General features: G+C 33.3%; 1 protein-coding gene across 5 annotated transcripts in view; it reads left to right on the forward strand.

Moving 5' to 3' along the window:
• LOC140040802 (uncharacterized) overlaps window positions 1-23085 on the forward strand; it is a 190795-nt gene that overhangs the window by 36235 nt on the left and 131475 nt on the right. Inside the window, exon 1 of one of the 5 annotated variants that reach the window (XM_072087015.1) lies at window positions 2881-2954. The exons of 2 other annotated variants lie outside the window; for them this stretch is intronic. In XM_072087015.1, coding sequence (XP_071943116.1) covers window positions 2919-2954 — 36 coding nt within the window. In that variant the 5' untranslated portion in view covers window positions 2881-2918. Of the gene's footprint in view, window positions 1-2880; window positions 2955-14529; window positions 14706-16043; window positions 16077-23085 lie in introns of those variants that run through there. 2 more of the 5 variants (XM_072087016.1, XM_072087017.1) reach the window with 2 other exon arrangements.

Raw genomic sequence — 23085 nt, forward strand, 5'->3', positions numbered from 1 at the left:
TTTGGGCAGCAGAAACGGCGCAAAATAAAATAACCAATTAAATATTGCGTGTTTTAATCGATTATTTCTTGTTTTAACCGATTATTGCGGAGCAGTTTTGAGCTGCAACACAAATAGCGATTATTGACCTAACTCTGACCTCTAGAGTATGGCAAACTCATTCACGTCACAAAAAGCATGCTGTTTATTTGCGCGATATCGACGACGATCAGCAAAACAACGATCGCGATGTAGACCGAATAACAATCAAATGTTAACATTTGATTTTTATTATTTTGTGGGGGAGAATTATACCGAGAGACTCCATAATTCTGTGTTACAAGTACACCGTTACATCCCACTAGTCCAGACTAACGATGTTTTACATGTCCTTTTTTAGGCCTGTTGTCTGTTGACTTGTTTCGGTAGAAATATATATAGGCCTAGCAGGCCGGAGGTAGAACCAACGAACGGCGAAACAAACTTTTCTCGCCGACGTGTCCTTATTAATATAACATCATTATTCTATTGTATGTGATACGGTAGTAGGCCTAGATGTTTATTTTACAATCTTTACGTAAAAGTAATTTTTAATCCTACATGTGAGAGTTTTAGGCAGCGATAGGATGTAAACAAACCAACTCTCATCGGACCTTCATAACTTGAACTGTGGTGTGGGGGAATGATGACGTGATTTTAAAAACCGATTACCTGAATAACCGATTAAAGTCGTAGCATTTTTCACTTACAACGCGATTATTTTTGTGGTTTGCGGTGACTGAAAAAAATTGATTATTTTGATTTTTTCAGCAGAAACAGACCCTCAAAGCTGGCTTTTTGTATAGATAATTTTTAACTTTACAAGGTCCTTTTTCTAGCAAAATATTCTGCGAATAGGTTTTAGGCCTTGTTTCTGCTGCCAAGTAAATACCGATAAAATACGGTATTAATTTATATCGTATTTTTGGTACCCGTTTCTGCTGCTAATAAAAAATACTGCATACATTTTTTCTGTAAGCTTTTTACACATGGATGGATAATATAGTCAACGAAAGTAAGGAACAACATCACAATATTTACAAATAATCTGTTAAGGAAACAAATATTTTGGGAAAATTAAAAAGCAACAAACAGTACAGCCAGATTTATAAAGATGATTTAGCAAAAATTTTAAAAAGTTTGGGGTGTGCGAACTTGTCGTTAAAACAAGTCAATATAAAAACAAACAGAGACTGTGAAAACAGAGACTGTGAAAGCAGAGGCTAAAACACCCAATACCAAAGATAACAAATTCTATTTTATTTGGCTTGTTTGGTAAAAAAGATGAACTTTAACAAATAAAATACGGTATATACCATATTTTATACTGTATTTTTATACCGTATTTTGAGGATATGCAACAGAAACAGGCCCTTAGAAGAATATAAAAACCTTGCAAAAATTAATGGTACAGTACCATATTTATTTTATTTGTGGAATTATTATGGTATTTGGCCATAACTTCAGTTATGAAAAGGCATTTTGAGTAATATTAATGATGAATTTTTAATAGGACCACACAAGAAGCAATTATAAAAGATTCAATGCATCTTTATTTTGATAAATCAATCAGTGAAAAAATCCTAAAAGTAAAATAGTATTTTTGAAAGGAGGTTGTCTTTCATGACCTACAAATATTCTAAACTTGAACTGTTGTTCTTTCTTGTTATTTAATTCCTTTAATTCTCTGTTAGAATTTCTTTAATTGGATGACATAATATTTTCACTGAATAATAATTGTTTCAATTTGAATAACATTTTAATGTGACAATTATTGACTTTTTAACCAGAAATTGAATTGGAATGACAAATTTATGAAAAAACTATAATTTTAAGGAAAAAATAATTTTAACATTTTATTTTAAATAAAAGTATACAAAAAAAAACTGTATGGCTTATTTAAAGTTTCTGACTCTATTTTGGGACATCTTTAAAAGGGGAACATCTGGATTATATCCAAAAATATTATATGGGCTAAATGAGGTAATGACCTAGATGTAACATGTAATTTGACAATTTTAAAACATAGTTATTGGCTTAAATGCTGGGGGCATGTAAATTAAGATGTCTATGAATCTCATTATAAGTAATAGTGATACTCAATGTGAGCTTAACTAACATGTTTTTTATCTCTGCAAAAAGATTTCAATTTACATTTAATGGCTGCTAATAGTATGCCTATACTGCTGCACGAAATCTACAGTATCTAATGAAATGTACAAATAATTTGTGTATGGTAGCCTACAGTTTATAGTCCCTTATGTAGGACTTTGACGCCTCTATTGTGGTTGTTTAAACTGTATTATACATGTACTACGTTTTATCCTTAGTTTATTAAAAGATGTCTCCCCTATTTATACAGTATAATAATAAACAAATCATAGTCATACAATAAATCAATTTATTACATAGTATAGTGTTTCCTTTCATCTTTCTAATTTTTAACTTCCTCACTAAATCAATTTTCTTATGAAAACATTTCTGTAGAATATTTTTGAAGGGTTGTTTTGGTGTTTCATTGTTTATGTTTCGGAGATATATCCCAAAGGGAAGACCATACACTGTTGTTTTGATTTGGCCTTTGATGACAGAATCAACTGTGCCAGGCAGCAGGCCAACATTACAACAGTCCCATCATAAAATTAATCAGTAGACATTTAAAAGCACATCCACTAGAAATTAATCAGTTTGTTAATCATCCTTAATGGGTCAAAGTTCAGCCTGTCAAAGTACTTTGATTGTTTGTGACTCTTTACTCCTCATGCAGAGTTTTATGTTCAGCACTTAACTAATGATCATTGCTTTAAATGTAAGCTGAAGTATCGTTTTATTTGAGGATTTATGGATTATTTTTCGACTATATGAATTTGGAATTATTACGATGGATTATTAATTAATAAATGGGGAACAACTGTGGATCATGTCGTCAAAGAAAGGCAAGTGCAATTTTATATTATGATAGATTGTTAGGTTATGTATTATGTTGTATATTCAATTCAATGGCAATTCTGATCTTGACTGTAGGAATCCTTGTGAAGTAAATGGATTTAAACCATTTAAATCAAGTTCAAGTTTATTGTTCACACAATTCAAAATATAATATGATAATACAGAACATACAATAATAAATACAATTGTGTGAGGAGGACGCATTAAGCAAAGGCTTTAAGTTTGGTCCTCCAGATAATATAATTGAATGCTATGGGTCTTCACAAAAACCAATCAACCAATCTTAACAAAGGATCTGAATTAGTATCTGAACTGAATGGGTCAATTATATAATTAAATGCATCAATTAATTGCAACACCAGTGCATTTTTAATTTTACAATGTTAGCAAATAACAATGACATTCACCAAACTATGAAACAAAATTTGCTTGTAAGATAAAACAACTGTGCTGCACAATACAATTATTCCATAACCTTTGTTTTACCCTAACATGCCCCTGGACTCTCTCGCTGACCTAAATGTTTGATTTTTAGAAAGAATTAGAACTTGATAGGCTTAAAAAAAAATTTGTATATATCACCTAAAAATATTTGTTTATAAACTTTTGTCAAATTCTACATGACAAATTTGTATAAACATAGATTGGAAGATTCATCTTTTATCAGTAAACTCTGACCTGGAAAGATAATGATAAGGATGACAAATGACTTCAATCAAGTTGAGCCCATTACTACAGTCCAAAGCCAGTCTGTCATCTGTGCCTTTCTTCTTGATCTATGGTCATATCTCTATTCTTTTACATAGCAAAACCTTAGACTAGAGAATGTGATTTACATTTAAGAATTAGATCATTATACAATAAATAATAGCAGCCGAGAGTCTGAAGAAAGACTTACATATTTATAATATAAGAATATTGTAAAGGTGTGAAAGCTAGACGAGTTCAACTTGACAATTTCGTAGGGTGCGGCGTACCTTCAGGTAATAATGAGAGGATTACGTCCTGCCCCTTCTATGACGAAATGAATGCTATGTGAAAAAAAGTAAACATGACCTCGATCCAATCGCGCTTCCACCTAGAACTGCATTGTGGTATATACGGTAATGACGTCATTAATAATGAACGGACATCGAATGGAAACGGTTTTATTGGAGTAAAAATTAAGCTGCAACGCGATCTTTATTTATAAACAAAAAACCATTCTTTTTTTATTTTTCAATAGAAACATGCCCTATGCCTCAAATGATACTTAGATCCCATTTACACTTCATCGACAATTTATTAGCCGGCTCAAATTCGGCCCGATGCCGGCTTTCTTTTTAGCCCGCAATGCGTACACTTATCCAAAAATCCGGCCTCGTGCCCCTACTATTGTGTTTACACGGAAGAGTGCTCGATAATACAACTTCGTCATATCTGCTCATGTGTGCCACCAACAGTTTAAAAAAGTTAATATTACTAAGCGTTGTCGATCTACACACTAGGCCTATCGAACTTTATCAAACAAGCATCAAATAACAGTATTTAATATGGATCAAAGCCTACCTCGAGCCTACTCTAGACTAGGATCAAAATTGCGCCGGCTGTAGGCCGGCTCGGTTGTTCCCAGAGTGTTTACCCTTGTACACTATTGTTGGCTCAGAGCCGGCTTCAGGCTTGCTAAAAGCTATAAGTGTAAATGGGGTCTTATACTTATAGTTTATAAGCACGATAAATTAAGATATATTTTATCTATCCTGTAGTAACTCTCTAGAAAAAAATATAAAAAGATACAGTAATATTTACTTTCTAATTAAATTCCTTGGCCATTCCTTCTCTGGTAACTTTTAGTTTTACAAACAACCTCCAAAAACTAAATGTAAAATTGACCACTATGCATCGATCAAAAATGGCAAAATACTGCATGCAGCAAAAATAAACCTTTAGTTTTTACACTTTATACAAACACAGCATGCATCTAGTTATACGAATAATTCAAAATAATGATTATATTTATGACATGGAATTTAATTAAAGTCAATCATTTTGTTCTCTTAGATTTATTTATCAACCCCAAAAAAGGATATTTTAATCTTAATTTCTGTTAACCAAATTTGTATGGGAATCATGAAAAATATGGTTGCACAAAAATAATTTGTTTCTAGCATGTTCCTGTAATCTTGAAATATCTACTAAATGAACATGTGTTTTTGACATTAGTTTGTCTTAATTACACATTGAGTCTTAATTTTTGACTGATGAGCCTAATTGATTATCCAACTTGTCTACACACCTAACTGATGACACTTGCTTGAGGTTTCATTAACCTAGAATATATTACAGCCTAGAGACTGCTAGTTTTTCTCTCTATAGGATTTTATCTTGTTTTTCATTGATTATAGTGTTTAATCAGGAAACATGCGGTTAAAGGTATGGACTTTTCAATATGTTTCAATAGTAATGAGAGAAATTTCGGTGAACATCTCATTCTCAGTTTGTAAGGAAGTTCAACAAATACTGATTTACCGGGCATTGTAGAGTTGCTTCAATATGTTTAGGGTTTAAATTGGGTACTAGATTGATTGATTGATTGATTTTGAGAATACTCAACTTATGTACAATTTTTTGGTTGGAGGGTAAAATCTGCTTCATTGCCTAAAATTTCATGGGCATGCTATATAATTTTTGTGGTGTTTCTAGCATTTAACACACAAGTACTGTAAGTGTTAGCAATACGCTGTGTGTACTGTTATATGATTATTGTTAGTTAGGTTTTTGTCGACAAATAACTAATTATTAACCTTGTAAATAAATTAACCCCAATTTTTCAATACAATTTTAAATGGTAGCGTGAAAATAGCAGTTGTGTTTATGGGTTAGGTGTTTGTTGACAACCAACCACAAATTTTAACGGTTATTTGAGATAATAAATTTAGCAGAAATATGGTTGGTCTAACAATTTTATTTTTTAATGAAACAATTTATTCATCAGTATGCAACAAAAACCGATCCATAGACAGATGATCCCAATTTTATTAATATTAAATACTAATACAGTACTATGTTTTTAGTGCAACGCACTAGCAAACTATTAATTTGTGTCATTCAAGTTAAAGAAGGGTGAACTTTTAATACTTGAGAAATAATTAAGTGATAAAACCTGAAACAGATCTTTTTCTGAATGTAATATATTGTATTTTTGTAGTCCAGGTGGGAGGCGTATGTGTATAGTCAGTTGCTGTTGGCAAAGTTGTTTTTGTTATGCTGACCTGAACTTGTGCCCCAACCAGAGGCTGCAAAAATCACATGAGATACTTCAGGGGAAAAACTAATTTATTGCTGTGCTTTGAGAGAAAATATGATACCTTGGCTCCTGAGGTATAGTAGTAACCAGGGTAGTGCAATATCTGATAGTGATAACAAACTGATGATCTTTTTGTATGTTGCTTAATTTTAATAGATCATCTTCTTTTGTTCTGTGGTGACTTCACATCACAAATTGTTTCCGTTTTTGTATTGTAATATAACTCTGCAGATTTTTTTTTTTTCAATGAAATGTGATTAAGTTTTGGTTTCAGTATTATTACTGTAGAACTTTGGTGTATCAAATAAAATACACTTTTATTAATGAATTGAATTTATTTGGCAACTAGAACAATAACATGAAGATTCACTATAAATTTAGATTGCGCATTAGATTTAAATATAAAATTCAAATTGAAGAGTAAAGTAGTTTTTTGTCAAGTATGCATTATGTTACTCTTTATAATTCCTACTATTTGGGAGCCTCGATTTGCAACGACCTAAGACCGACGACCAACCTAGGTCATGTTAATTGGTTTTTTTTTATACCATTTGATACATAGCAATAAATTGGTATAGTATTTATCCTGTAGTATTGGCAAGCTTTTAAAAAAAAATAAAAAATCAAGTTACAATCTATCAAAATTGTCTTGATTTTCTCCCCAATGGCAAATGAAATCTGCTAACATCTCCTTGAGCAATCCATTCATTGAATTCTTTACCAAAAATAGACATTGCCCATCCAATTATTCACTATAGGAAATAAATAGAGGCAGTGAACTATGAAAATGAAACCTTATACCCAATAATTACTGAATACCATATGTTTTACAATGTTGCTTTATTGCTGATAAAATGTAGTGGACATGTCTAAAATATATTTTTGTAAACCACCAGAAAAAATTTTTTTTTTAAATACAGTTTCTAAATACAAATTTATTGCTGAAAGGGTAGGCTGTTAATTTTCAATATATTATAACATTTTTCAAATTTAATATTAATTTTGTGTTCTTAATGATAAATATTAACAAAGTGGCAACATGATGAAATATGATATTAATAACATACTGTACACAGATGCACATTGCATTATTTAAACTGTAGTTCATATTATAATCCATGTGTATACCGTAGTATACATTTTGTAACTTTTATGAAATGCAGATACATTTTTTTAACAACAGCATTTTACCCCAGTAGTTTGAAGATACAATCACTAAATAGTTTAGTATGCATAAACCAATACAAAGATGGTACAATCGGTCTACTCTATCTCAATACCAATTCTCTGAAAACCAGAAACTTCCTCAAAACCAGACATTCCAAAGGTCCCAATTTGTTTGTACCATGATTAGACTTTTCAGAAAACCAGACATATTATGTCAGCCCTAGGGTGTTCATTATTGGGGAGAGAAAATAACGCATGTTTTAACTCCATTATTATTTGTATTTGAGAATAAAGATGTTCCAATGTTAATTATCAAACGAGTAAAATGAAACTTATCATTAGAACCCCAGCCTTACTGTAACTACACTATATGACACAGTTGCATATTTATTTTATTTTATTTTTTACTTTTCCAAGTGACCAAAGCGCTGTACAATTGATAATACTATTTTCTCAACTAATATGTTATGTTATCATAGGCCTCTACCCAGAGTTGATTAGTCAGACAGTCTCTTCACCTGAAATCCATCTCATTGTTTTGCTCATGTCCATGATTGCAATATCACAATTTTTCCCCCGACAGCTGAGCATATTCCAAGCACAGCAACCCCTATATTTATGTCAAAGGTTAGGCCACTTCATTTTACGTGGGTTTATATAGGGTTTCACCAGTGCATAGAATTAGATTAGGTATGTCATACTGACCGCAGACATGTAGAAACTGTTTGTTACTAAATTTGATTTTTACTACTTGGTAAGTATTTATTGCTTTAATATTGTTTTACATTGTTCAAATCAATGATTCAGAATACAATAGTATTTACAATATACACAGATGCTGTATGCATCTACTGTTTTACTTGTTTTTGGTGTAATTTTTACTGGTCTGTAGTCGGGGTTGACTTATTCTATTTTTCTGGAATGTAAACATGGTTAGTCTCTTTCTAATGTTCAGATCCATGGAGTTATGCTTTCATATCGCAAGCAATGTCATCTTATAATTAGCGTCGTAACAATAAAAGTGTTTAGATTTTCTTAACTAACACTTTCGTTTTGTGTCAACGATTTAGCCGAATGAATGCAGGAGTAAATTTTATTGGTTAGAAGTCAAAATTGTTAATGCATGAATTTCATATTGTAAGCGTTGTCCACTAATCTTGTACCTTGGCTTATACTAATCTTTTCCTGGTTCAGACATATGGAGTTGTACGATACGAAAGCATAACTTCGTTGGTATCTTCCTTGTGGCATTTCTGTTTCCTTGTTTGTTTGGTTATGGCATCATCCAGTAATCTAAGGCCCTGTTTCTGCTGCCAAATAAATACCGTATTTATACGGTATTTTTTTAATACTGATACGGTATTTTTTTGGCAGCAGAAACGGCGCTCATAAAAAAAATACCGTATTTTGTATACCATATTTTCCCCACCAAATTTGTGGATAAAATCTGCTATTTCAAATTTATACCGTATTTTCTGTAACCATTTCTGCTGCCATATTTTTTTTTACCTGCGACATGAGGTCAACATCGTGTTTTTATTTTCTGTCACTGTCAGCTGTTTTACACACGTGTATAGATATATTAGGTGAAAATGTCGAGCGAAGATGTCACAGTATTTATATAAATCTGTGTGGGGAGGAAGGGGGGAGGGGAAGCTAAAATGCCCAGGCCAACTAAAAGCTAATAAAAGGGACAACCACATTTATAAAGACTTTTCTAAAAAAAATAAAGCAGGAGTATGGAATAGACTCCAAAGCAAGTAAATTCAAAGCTGAAGAGCCTGCGAAAGCAGTACAACATTGCAAAAGACAATAACTCGGGGAGGGAACAAATTACTTGTCCACCATTTATACGATGTTATCTGTGCTCTCACAACATCTCTATCACTAGGGCTAGGCTGTTGAAAGTGAGGCGTAAAACTTCCTTTATTGCGACTTTTAATTATCAACCAAATAAATGAATGGCAATTTGGGTAAAAAGGGATGAATTTTAACATTACCACCCAAGAAGTATTGTTAGCAGAAACAGGGTACTAAAAAATATGGTATAAAAAATACCGTATTTTATAACATATTTTGAGCAGTTGCAGCAGAAACAGGCCCTAATTTAGTGTCCATACCATTTTATTTAGTTTTACTAAGTATAGTTTGACCATTTTAATAATTGTTCATACTCTTGCTTGTTATCAGTTTTCTTTATTTTCCTAAATTAATTTTAATGATAATTTTTATATTGAGTCATAATTATTAATATCATAAGAAAAATTATGGTGACCTAGACTATAGGAAATGTATTTTCCCTCCAATTTTCTAACTTTAGAATTTATTAAGCCATCTGCTGGTTAAAAGAAATATTAGGAAATTTAGATAACAAAAATCTGGAAACCAAGCTTTGAAATAAGGACGAAATATATTAATGACAGCATATTAATGGCGACCTATTAGAGCTTTGACTCCGTAGGGCACTGGATTTGGTTGTCTGTTGGATGTATGATATACTACTGGTTAGTAGTAATTGTGTTGAAATTGATTAGCATCAAATTTTATTTGGTGCTTATTTTCATTGGTGGCAAAATATAAAATATTAATATTTTCATTCACAAGTTCTAGAGCTTTATTTTGAAGATTTAATAATCTTTTTTTTATAAATGATTTTTCTAATCTGACTCTGAGATATTGCTTGTTTTTTTATGTTATAATAGGATCAAATCATGAAAATTAGGTAATTGGTTCAGACCGAAGTGAAGTTTTCACATTTAACATTAAAATGTACATTGATTGTTGTAGATACATTTAGTGTTGTTTATTTGATTGATAAGTTGATTGATTGATTTAATAATCTATTTAAATGATTGATCTACTAGCTGGTTTACAGATCAAAAAACAAATTAACCCTGTCAAGAAAGAGCAATAAGACCTTAAACTTCAATGTTTGTAATTCTTGATGACTTTGGTAATGTTAAGAGATAAATATTTTACCAATTTAATACTACAGATTTAACTTTCTTCTCACCTGAGTTTCATTTTGCTGGGCATTGACCCCAGGTAAGGAATAGCAAGGCTACCTTATTCACCTTTATGGTATCTGAGACTGAAAATAACTTTGACCTTTATTATTTAAAATTTAAATGTAATTTTATCATGAATGTTCCTACAAATACAAAAATCCAATGTCAAAATTGAATAAAAGTCAGTTTTCAGTAGATATTAATTATTTAAACAAGAAATTGAAGAATGGTCTGGGGTATTGATTCAAATTACAGTACGTTGGCCAAATAGCTCAAAGTATGATTATTAAATTAAAAATTGATGAGAGGTGTAACCAATATATTTGCAGTGTACATTTCTTTGGTATTACATTTACAAGCTTTCACACAGACTAGCATGACCAAATAGTATTTAGTGTACTATATGTGTTTACACATCCAAACATACTGAGTCTAACTGTAAGGCATTATTTTAAAAATCTCGACCACCACCCTCTATAGTACAAAGCATACTGTAAAGATTACCACCACCCTCTATAGTACAAAGCATACTGTAAAGATTAGCAACACCCTCTATAGTACAAAGCATACTGTAAAGATTACCACCACCCTCTATAGTACAAAGCATACTGTAAAGATTAGCACCACCCTCTATAGTACAAAGCATACTGTAAAGATTACCACCACCCTCTATAGTACAAAGCATACTGTAAAGATTAGCACCACCCTCTATAGTACAAAGCATACTGTAAAGATTACCACCACCCTCTATAGTACAAAGCATACTGTAAAGATTACCACCACCCTCTATAGTACAAAGCATACTGTAAAGATTAGCACCACCCTCTATAGTACAAAGCATACTGTAAAGATTAGCACCACCCTCTATAGTACAAAGCATACTGTAAAGATTACCACCACCCTCTATAGTACAAAGCATACTGTAAAGATTAGCACCACCCTCTATAGTACAAAGCATACTGTAAAGATTAGCACCACCCTCTATAGTACAAAGCATACTGTAAAGATTAGCACCACCCTCTATAGTACAAAGCATACTGTAAAGATTACCACCACCCTCTATAGTACAAAGCATACTGTAAAGATTACCACCACCCTCTATAGTACAAAGCATACTGTAAAGATTAGCACCACCCTCTATAGTACAAAGCATACTGTAAAGATTAGCACCACCCTCTATAGTACAAAGCATACTGTAAAGATTACCACCACCCTCTATAGTACAAAGCATACTGTAAAGATTAGCACCACCCTCTATAGAGTACAAAGCATACTGTAAAGATTAGCACCACCCTCTATAGAGTACAAAGCATACTGTAAAGATTAGCACCACCCTCTAGAGTACAAAGCATACTGTAAAGATTAGCACCACCCTCTATAGTACAAAGCATACTGTAAAGATTAGCACCACCCTCTATAGTACAAAGCATACTGTAAAGATTAGCACCACCCTCTATAGTACAAAGCATACTGTAAAGATTACCACCACCCTCTATAGTACAAAGCATACTGTAAAGATTACCACCACCCTCTATAGTACAAAGCATACTGTAAAGATTACCACCACCCTCTATAGTACAAAGCATACTGTAAAGATTAGCACCACCCTCTATAGTACAAAGCATACTGTAAAGATTACCACCACCCTCTATAGTACAAAGCATACTGTACAGATTAGCACCACCCTCTATAGTACAAAGCATACTGTAAAGATTAGCACCACCCTCTATAGTACAAAGCATACTGTAAAGATTAGCACCACCCTCTATAGTACAAAGCATACTGTAAAGATTACCACCACCCTCTATAGTACAAAGCATACTGTAAAGATTACCACCACCCTCTATAGTACAAAGCATACTGTAAAGATTACCACCACCCTCTATAGTACAAAGCATACTGTAAAGATTACCACCACCCTCTATAGTACAAAGCATACTGTAAAGATTACCACCACCCTCTATAGTACAAAGCATACTGTAAAGATTACCACCACCCTCTATAGTACAAAGCATACTGTAAAGATTACCACCACCCTCTATAGTACAAAGCATACTGTAAAGATTAGCACCACCCTCTATAGTACAAGGCATACTGTAAAGATTAGCACCACCCTCTATAGTACAAAGCATACTGTAAAGATTAGCACCACCCTCTATAGTACAAAGCATACTGTAAAGATTACCACCACCCTCTATAGTACAAACATACTGTAAAGATTAGCACCACCCTCTATAGTACAAAGCATACTGTAAAAATTAGCACCACCCTCTATAGAGTACAAAGCATACTGTAAAGATTAGCACCACCCTCTATAGTACAAAGCATACTGTAAAGATTAGCTTTTTACATTTGCAACTTTATTGCATAACCTTTATAGAAAGTGGACGGTAGTGTCGCTAAAATCTGATAAACTTTGTAAATTATGCGGCATAGTGCATTGTGAATGCCCATTTACTGCACACATACGCCAACATTGCAATACATTGTCACAGCCTTGTGTGTTTATTGCATGTGAATGCCCATTTACTGCACACATACGCCAACATTGCAATACATTGTCACAGCCTTGTGTGTTTATTGCATTGTGAATGCCCATTTACTGCACACATACGCCAACATTGCAATACATTGTCACAGCCTTGTGTGTTTATTGCATTGTGAATGCCCATTTACTGCACACATACGCCAACATTGCAATACATTGTCACAGCCTTGTGTGTTTATTGCATTGTGAATGCCCATTTACTGCACACATACGCCAACATTGCAATACATTGTCACAGCCTTGTGTGTTTATTGCATTGTGAATGCCCATTTACTGCACACATACGCCAACATTGCAATACATTGTCACAGCCTTGTGTGTTTATTGCATTGTGAATGCCCATTTACTGCACACATACGCCAACATTGCAATACATTGTCACAGCCTTGTGTGTTTATTGCATTGTGAATGCCCATTTACTGCACACATACGCCAACATTGCAATACATTGTCACAGCCTTGTGTGTTTATTGCATTGTGAATGCCCATTTACTGCACACATACGCCAACATTGCAATACATACATACATTACAATTATGCCGATTTTCATCAGTGTCACCCACACATATTTTGCCTTTGTTTAACCAAACAGGTTTGGTAGTAGAGCCTTATTTATACTACATACTAATTATTTCAGTACTTTTGTACTTACTCAACAGTTTTAAGAATAAAATTTGGCACTAAATTCAAAATATGAAATACCTCAAATTATTTAAGACATTGGATTTGTTAATCAATGACTGCTGATTAATTCATCCAATATTGAAACTTTTTACACAAATTTGTTGACAGCTGAATTACAATATAATTTAAACAACTTGGCTAAGTGTAGTAAAACTTGAACATAAATATCAAACTACTGTATGTAGCATAATATGTCCTTGACTAAATAAAATTAATTTAATCTAATTAGTCTGAAGTTTTTTGACATTCTAAATGTGTCAAAAATGCAAGGAAAGAATATGATATTATAATAATACTTTTCAGCAACAATTATGTTTTATCTTTCGGTGTTACACAATTTGCTCTATATTTTTTTTATCCAGTTAATTAATTTTTTTTTAATTTAACAAATTTTTAATTCAGGGTTGTTCTGTTTCTGCTATGTATAATCATTATTTAATTGAAACTAGTTTTAAAATTCAACCTTTGTCTTTAATTACAGTATGTTCAATAGATACTTTTGTATGGAACCACCATTGTAATTGTACCCTGCATATTTGTTTTTAAATTTAAAATACAATGTCTGGCTCAGATGTATATTTGAGATATCAAATTTATTTGTTTTGACATACTTGTCATGGTTTTTCTTTGTGTTGTTTCATGTTTCATAAACCAAAAATTTATAAAGAATACCCTATGAGCTTATCTGGTCACATGGCCAAGTTCATGTTACAGCTAAGCCTTTTCTACAGTACATCTGTGAACGATCAAAGTGTCTCATGAAGTGAGTTGGAGCCCACATTGCACTTGTACCTCTGATCTGGCGTAACATTTTAATAATATTAATACCAATAGAATGACATTTTATAGAGCAGAAGTTGTTTGTTGCACAAGGCTGGTATCCATCTTGACATTGGTACTGTTCTTTTGTCAGCCAGAGAATGTTAAAAATTAGTAATTATTCTCTAATGCATGACGTCCAATACTAGGATCAAATTCAAACTGATTGGACTACTGTAGGTTAAAGGTTTAAGAATGTGGAATACATCAGCTCGCAGCATATGGGTAAGGTGCTTTTCATTGAATTTTATCCTGTATTTCTTGTTGAGATAGTGTTCTATACTGTTTTTATTGGGAATTGTAAAATAAATGCCTAGCTAACTACTCTATTGTAATAGGGTTAGGCTTAGTTGAGTTGTAGTATGTTGTGTTATCTATTCCAGGAAAGGCTCCTAAAAAATATGATGATGCTTGTAAGTTATAGTATACACCACAAACAATGCATTTAATTTATAATTCTTTATGAATTATCCTCTTATTGATATTGAAAATAGCAAGAGAGTGACACTTTTAACATCATTAAATTAGAGAGTAGTAGCAATTTTCAACAGGAAGAATTTGTCTAAGAACAAAATCCTATAAAACAACACTATTGGATATTTCAATTGGGAGTAGAAAAAGTCATGCTGGTTAGTTTAATCAGGTGGAAGTCGGCATAGTAACCAGGCTACTATTTCTACCTTGCTGACAAGCAAAGTATTTTATAATCCTATTGAATCATTGTCAATGTCAGGTGACCTGTATTCCTATTTTCTGATTGGATAATAGAAAGTTTGTGATTTTGATTTATTTTCTCTAAAATTTATTGTAAATTCCAGTTTGATGACTTGTATATTGCTGGTTTTTAAAAACAAAGACTTTTTCTGTGATTAAAAAAAAAAGCAGAATAGTACTTTCATTGTGTTCATCTTTGGATCTTATTTTGTGTTGATGTCACAGCAGTCAGTTCTCTTGTTTTTTGTTTGTTTTGGGAATTTAATACTAACAGTATCTTATACATTGGATTTATTATTGATACTTTGTATGTAGCTGAAATAGTGAATTTAATTTGTACTTTTGTGGATATCTTTACTTCTGCTGTTCCACATGATAAATGCAGAAAGTTGGAAAGACAGTTCTAGTTGTAAAACTTCTGACAAGTAAATGTACAGTATTTACTACTAGTTTCAGGATATGATTACCTAGAGCTTTAAGGAATGATCCAATATCCATAATTATTTGTCTTTGTCAGCTTTAGATATAATTTCACATTTTCATTGTGAGAAGCCAAGTGATTTTTGCTCGCAGAACATTCAGCGCTGATTCGTATTTGCTTTAATTTGACATTTCAAGGAAAATAACTGCCAAGATTGTATCATATTCATCTGTTGAAACATATACTTAAGTATTCTTGTTATCTGGGTGATGATTTGACAGTCTTTAATACAGTCTTCCCCTATCCTAGTGATGATACATCTACAGTACTATATGTTATGAGTTCTGCTCCTTCAAGATAGTCAACTGTTGTATAGTTGAGTTAGTCTCCTCGGCTATAATAGCCATTTTCATTCAGAGATTTGAGGCAATACCATGTCACTACTATTTGGATGTTATAAGGTATGTTAAATTAAAATGAAGTGTGTACTGTATGGTAAGAAATATCCGTATTAACAATTTGTTTTCTTACTAATACATTAGAAGTACTGTTTAAGTTTATTTTTAATATTCACTAGTTTTGTTCTCTTTTCTCTTATTTTTAATCAATCAAAATTAAAGTATTAAGATTAACCTTAGCTTAGGAATTTAACAGAACAGTATTTAATATTGTTGATATCTTAAGACAGGTGACAATATCAAACTTGTATTTTAGATTTAATAAGTAATTTAAATGTTCAATTTCAAATTCCACTAATGGATACTATCTGTATCATCTATAATCTTACCAAGAATTAGAGCCCTCTGGCCATGTCCAAGTTAAGAGGATTGAGTAACTATTGAGAAAGTTAATCTGAATGACCATTCACTTGACCTTTACTGACCAACTGCTGGTTTGAGGTGTTTAAGAGTATTTACAGTACATACTGTGTTTGTTGATTGTAACAACTTTACAATTAACAATAAAAATAATATCATTTTTATTAAAATTATATTCTTGAATCTTTTCGTAATTTTTCCTATAGCGCTAAGCTTCTAGACTTCTTTCTTTTATCAATGTCTGCCATCATTTCCCACCTTAATTCAATGTACATCTTATCTACAGTTTTTCATAAATTGGTTATTTAAATTAAATAGTTTTTTAATGAATAATTGATAATAGTACTATCTGTATAATACTGTACTTTAATAGTGAAACAGAAGAATTTTGTTTTGGAAACCCACTGGAAATACTGACACAGTAATCTGGAAATATCTCCTATTTTGATGTTTGAAAAATAAATTATTAGAAAAATCACAGACTGGCAGTAATTTTTTTGGGCCTAATTTGGAATTATATTATGTGACTCACCCAGTTACTATGCATACTATCAGTATCACCCATCAGCTACTCACCTTGTTCACCTTATGACTTTGGATGGAAATTGATGTATAAACAACCAGTTCATTATTTTAATAGTTCAGGAAGGAATTAAAGAATTGGTTCTGTGGTTTCTGTAAACATTCCAGAAGTAGTAATCTTACAATAAGCAGTTTGTGGATAATTTGCTTTCACTTGTGAACCTTTTAATCAAGCCTGTCCCTGTGTTAATGGTTTAATAATGCTTATGATATGCTACAGTACTGTACATTTGATAGTAACATCATGATCTAGTTGGACTGCTCAGAGTCTGCTCAATCTAAATGAGAGTTCCTGATTGAAAAATACTAGGGGAAATAGACAGCCTGAAAACAAACTGGCTGGATTGAGAATTAGGGTATGTTCAGACCTACGGAGTTATGCTTTCGTATCACAGCCAAGGTCATATTTTAATGAGCGTCGTAAGAGCAAAGTGTTCAGATTCATTGCAACGAAGTTGCGTTACAAACGGATATGATGTCACTCGCTGGCGATTAACCAAACTCTAACGCACTTATAGACCTACCTTCGTTGTTATTAAAAGTAGTAGTGGTTGGGGTAGGAGTTGCAGGCCTAGACCGAACACTTGGGCTCGGCATTATCGATGGGTTGTCAGGCATACCAACCAGCCGATCGTTTTGGGGTTTGGGTTTATATTTGGTCTATGACCTAAAATATCATTTATGGCAGAAAAATGTTCAAATCCCGTACTTGCACCGGCTCCAGATTTATTTACTCGGTCTTTCGCCGCTTTATACGACGACCCCTTCAATTTCGTTTGGATATTAAATCCTTCTTTATGAGGATGGCCCATCTGCTAACGTGTCCGCCATCTCGTTGAACACAGACATCTTGTTGCCGGTGCTTTTACGCCAGTTTTTCACTTCCAACCGATCTCTAAACTCAGGGCTTCCCCACAATGAAATAAGGTATTTTACTTCGGTTTCTCGCCAATGCGCACGCTTCGATGACATTTTAAATTAATTAATATAATAATATTAATAATAATAATACTGTATAGTGTAACAACAAACAAAAGGTATGATTTTTTCGCACGTTCACCGATCACAACAAATGGATCAGCTTGGCTATACGATGAGGAGCACATGTCACGATGTGATGTGGCGAATATTGTAATTTGATTGGCTAGATATCTAACCTAGGTCATATTCATCGATGCGTGACTTTCGTATTGTAAGCGACGTCCACTAAACTCATACCTTGAGCTTTCGTAGCGTACGAAATATCGGTGTCGTACGAGGTGGCTTCCACTAATCTTTTCCTGGTTCAGACCTATGGACTTGTACGCCGCGTACAATACGAAAGCATAACTCCGTAGGTCTGAACAGGCCCTTAGTCAAATGTTTGCATCAATCACTGACCTTCTGTGTGAGGTCAAATTGAGACTGATTTTGCTGCATAGATACAAATTGCTCTAAAGACCTAATTTTTAAAACTTATTTTGTCAATTGAGACCGCAATCAATTTGGGTTTTTATAACCATATCTTTTTCACAATTTGCCAGAAAATAGGGATTTTTTATTAAAGTGATTGAGTTAACCAATTAGTTTTTTTTATGGAGAAATAAGTAATTTTTCCAGTCTTGGATGAAAATATGGAATAAGCTAGTTATTTGCAGGTAAAGAGTGATTGATATTGTCTATATTGGAAGTTGGAAGGAAGGAAGGAATTATTTAATTTTAATCTAATTAGAATATATTAGATTAGGTTATCAAACTAACACTTGATAAACCACAAACATCCCATTCAATCATGTATACATCTGCTATAACCACATTCAGAAAATAAAGGAAGTACTACATTTTCCCCCATACATCCCGGATTCTGGCTTCTCAAAGTTTAGATCCATATGCTTAGATCATCCTCAGGATTAACAGCACAAGTAGTCCAAAAAAAAAAGGAATTTATTGTTTGAAGCATTTTATGTTGGAGAAGAAGATTGGTTACGATTTGGTATGAAATTAGCATAACGTACAGTACTGAACATTCTATACAGTGAGACCAGCATAACGTACAGTACTGAACATTCTATACAGTGAGACCAGCATAACGTACAGTACTGAACATTCTATACAGTGAGACCAGCATAACGTACAGTACTGAACATTCTATACAGCGAGACCAGCATAACGTACAGTACTGAACATTCTATACAGTGAGACCAGCATAACGTACAGTACTGAACATTCTATACAGTGAGACCAGCATAACGTACAGTACTGAACATTCTATACAGCGAGACCAGCATAACGTACAGTACTGAACATTCTATACAGTGAGACCAGCATAACGTACAGTACTGAACATTCTATACAGTGAGACCAGCATAACGTACAGTACTGAACATTCTATACAGTGAGACCAGCATAACGTACAGTACTGAACATTCTATACAGTGAGACCAGCATAACGTACAGTACTGAACATTCTATACAGTGAGACCAGCATAACGTACAGTACTGAACATTCTATACAGTGAGACCAGCATAACATACAGTACTGAACATTCTATACAGTGAGACCAGCATAACATACAGTACTGAACATTCTATACAGTGAGACCAGCATAACGTACAGTACTGAACATTCTATACAGTGAGACCAGCATAACATACAGTACTGAACATTCTATACAGTGAGACGAGCATAACATACAGTACTGAACATTCTATACAGTGAGACCAGCATAACATACAGTACTGAACATTCTATACAGTGAGACCAGCATAACGTACAGTACTGAACATTCTATACAGTGAGACCAGCATAACATACAGTACTGAACATTCTATACAGTGAGACGAGCATAACATACAGTACTGAACATTCTATACAGTGAGACCAGCATAACGTACAGTACTGAACATTCTATACAGTGAGACGAGCATAACGTACAGTACTGAACGTTCTATACAGTGAGACCAGCATAACGTACAGTACTGAACATTCTATATAATACAGAGACCAAATAGAACATTTTTCCATTTTACTGTAGAATAGAAACAATTTAATGAATTGAATGATACAATTGTGCATTGAGTAAATGCAGAATGTGATGAGGGCTAGTATTGAATGATACAATTGTGCATTGAATGATACAATTGTGCATTGAGTAAATGCAGAATGTGATGAGGGCTAGTATTGAATGATACAATTGTGCATTGAATGATACAATTGTGCATTGAGTAAATGCAGAATGTGATGAGGGCTAGTATTTGTGATGTACATGAGAATGAGGGCCTAATTCTGCTGCAACTACTTAAAATACGGTATAAAAATACGGGATTTTTTATACTGTATTTTTTAATACCACGTTTCTGCTAACAATACTTCTTGGGTGGTCGTGTTAAAGTCCATCCTTTTTACCCAAATTGCCATTCATTTATTTGGTCGATAATTAAAAGTTGTAATAAAGGTTTTACGCCTCACTTTCAACAGCCTAGCCCTAGTGATAGAGATGTTGTGAGAGCACAGCTATGGCCCCATCTCTCAATATCCGGGCCAAACGTAATGGTGGGCAAGTAATTCATTCTCTCCACGAGTGATTGTCTTTTACAATGTTGTACTGCTTTCGCAGGCTCTTCAGCTTTGAGTTTACTTGCTTTGGAGACGGGGAAGTCTATTCTGTACTCCTGATATATTTCTTGTTTAGAAATGTCTTTATAAATGTGGTTGTCCCTTTTATTATCTTTTAGTTGGCCGGACATTTTAGCTTACCCTCACCCTCCCTCCCCACACAGATTTATATAGTAAACGTAACATCTTCGCTCCACATTAAAAAAAAATATATCTATACACGTGTGTAAAACAGCTGATAGCCACAGAAAATAAAAACAAGATGTTGACCTCATGTTGCAGGTTTTAAAAAAATACGATATTTTTTATTGGCAGCAGAAAAAGGGTACAAAAAATACTGGTATAAATTTGTAATACCGTATTTTATTCACAAATTTTGGTGGGGAAAATACGGTATACAAAATACAGTATTTTTTTATGAGTGTAGTTTCTGCTGCCCAAAAAATACGGTATAGATACGGTATTTTCTTGGCAGCAGAAACAGGGCCTGAGAGTCCAAAAGTGTTGGGTTAATGCAGGTTGAAATGGAACCTACAGTAAAACATCCATCCCTGATTACAAGTGTCTGACATCATCTTGTGTTAACTTCCTATAGGTCACACAAACTATTTCATAGTTAAAGTTTTGATTATGTACCCTTTACAGGGTATGTCATCTACCCTGAGTAGTGATTATGTACCCTTTACAGGGTATGTCATCTACCCTGAGTAGTGATTATGTACCCTTTACAGGGTATGTCATCTACCCTGCTGAGTAGTGATTTATTCAAAGACAGATGTTCTAATTATAATATTCTGGTTTTAGTCCATTGAACCTTAAATAATGGCTTGAAACAATGAATTATATGACAATATTTTATGATCAAAGGGTAAAAACTTTTTGAGTTTATGCCAACGAGTTCTAGTTCTATGCCCTAATGTCTCAGAATACAGTATTAGATTAACCATCAATGTGTTTGCTTTGTGTATTATTAACCAATTACAATTGTTATTGAATTTTATTGTGACATACTGTAGGGTGAAACATTTAATAGTAGTTGACAAAATACCACCTACACGTTTCTCATACAGTAATACTTAGGGACTGTTTCAAATAAAAAAAGAACCGTTTTCTTGGAAACCTGTTTCGGAAGTTGTTTATAAATAAAGATTGCGTTGCAGTTCCGTCCATGTGCATTCGTTATGAATGTCGATGCATTATTACCCGCATCTCAGTTTGTTTGGCGCAAGGGCGATTGGGAGTTGGTCATGCTTACTTTTTTCACTGACTGGCTCATTCGCGGTTCTTTAAATTTGAAATTAAATATGAATATATTTACGTTGTTAATGCTACAATTGAAAATACTGATGATGAAGATATCGTCAAATTAAACTCGTCCACATTTTTAGTTAAAATTAAAATGTGTACCACAGAGAAATAAAAAAGTTCGCACTGGGTTTTTTTCGACTGCGAGTTGGCAGCAATCGTCCTAGTGCAGAGTTTAGTTTTTGGGGTCAAATTGAGACTGCAATTGTGTTGCAGCTGAAAATTGCTCCAAGGAAACCTGTTTCAGAACGTTTCTTCGCGATCGAGGTCAGAATTAATTGGGGTTTTTGAAACCGTGTTTTTTTTTTTGGGGTTTTTTATGAGTACCCATTTCTGCTGGCAAGAAAAAACTGTTCTTGAACAGAATGATAAAACCGTTCTCTGCTCAATAGAAACAGGCCCTTAATAAATTATGAAATGTTTGGGGCTTTGAATAAAAAGTAGGATCTAGTTTTAGGATTACCTATGGCTTAGTATTTAAACTAAATGATTTTATTATGGAAATTAAATTGGTTGATTAGAGGCTTCAAACAATTTACGCAGATAAAAGTAATGCACAATGGTTCTTAAAAATTCTCTTCATGAGGGTACAGGTAACGTCTTTACTTTATAGGATAACATTTATTAGAAACTTAATAGTTGAATAAATAATTTAAAATAGACCTATGTACAGAGTTATGGATTATTACAAATTACCATGAATCTGAACATAGCTTGTACAGTAGAAATAATCACAATAATATTATTTCACTTGTGAATTGTAATTATATTTATAAAAGTGAACTGGAAATTGAAGTTAACTTTCTAAAAACAAATATGTTTTATTGATATTTCTGTACTTCATCAATATTCTTGCATCCCTAGGCTATTTACTTGGCATCCTGACTAGACTGCTACTGTTTGTTAGGATGCGTGGGCCTTGTGTTAGGCAAACCTACCATATCTGATTTAGGCCTTGTCACAGCCTAGCACTCAAATTTGTACTTTACTTTACTTTAGGCCTTTTCACACAGAATTTCGGCAATATTGCGGTAAGCAAGCCGGCGTTATTGCCGGTCTAGACCCATTCACACAGAAGGTAATATTACGGTAATTTTACCGTTTTCTGTGTGAAAGGCCACAGTGAAAAGGCGCAATATTTAAAGATTAATACTGTCTTCATAAAATAGA

Source organism: Antedon mediterranea, chromosome 2, assembly GCF_964355755.1.
Source record: "Antedon mediterranea chromosome 2, ecAntMedi1.1, whole genome shotgun sequence".
In the NCBI taxonomy this organism is placed as follows: domain Eukaryota; kingdom Metazoa; phylum Echinodermata; class Crinoidea; order Comatulida; family Antedonidae; genus Antedon; species Antedon mediterranea.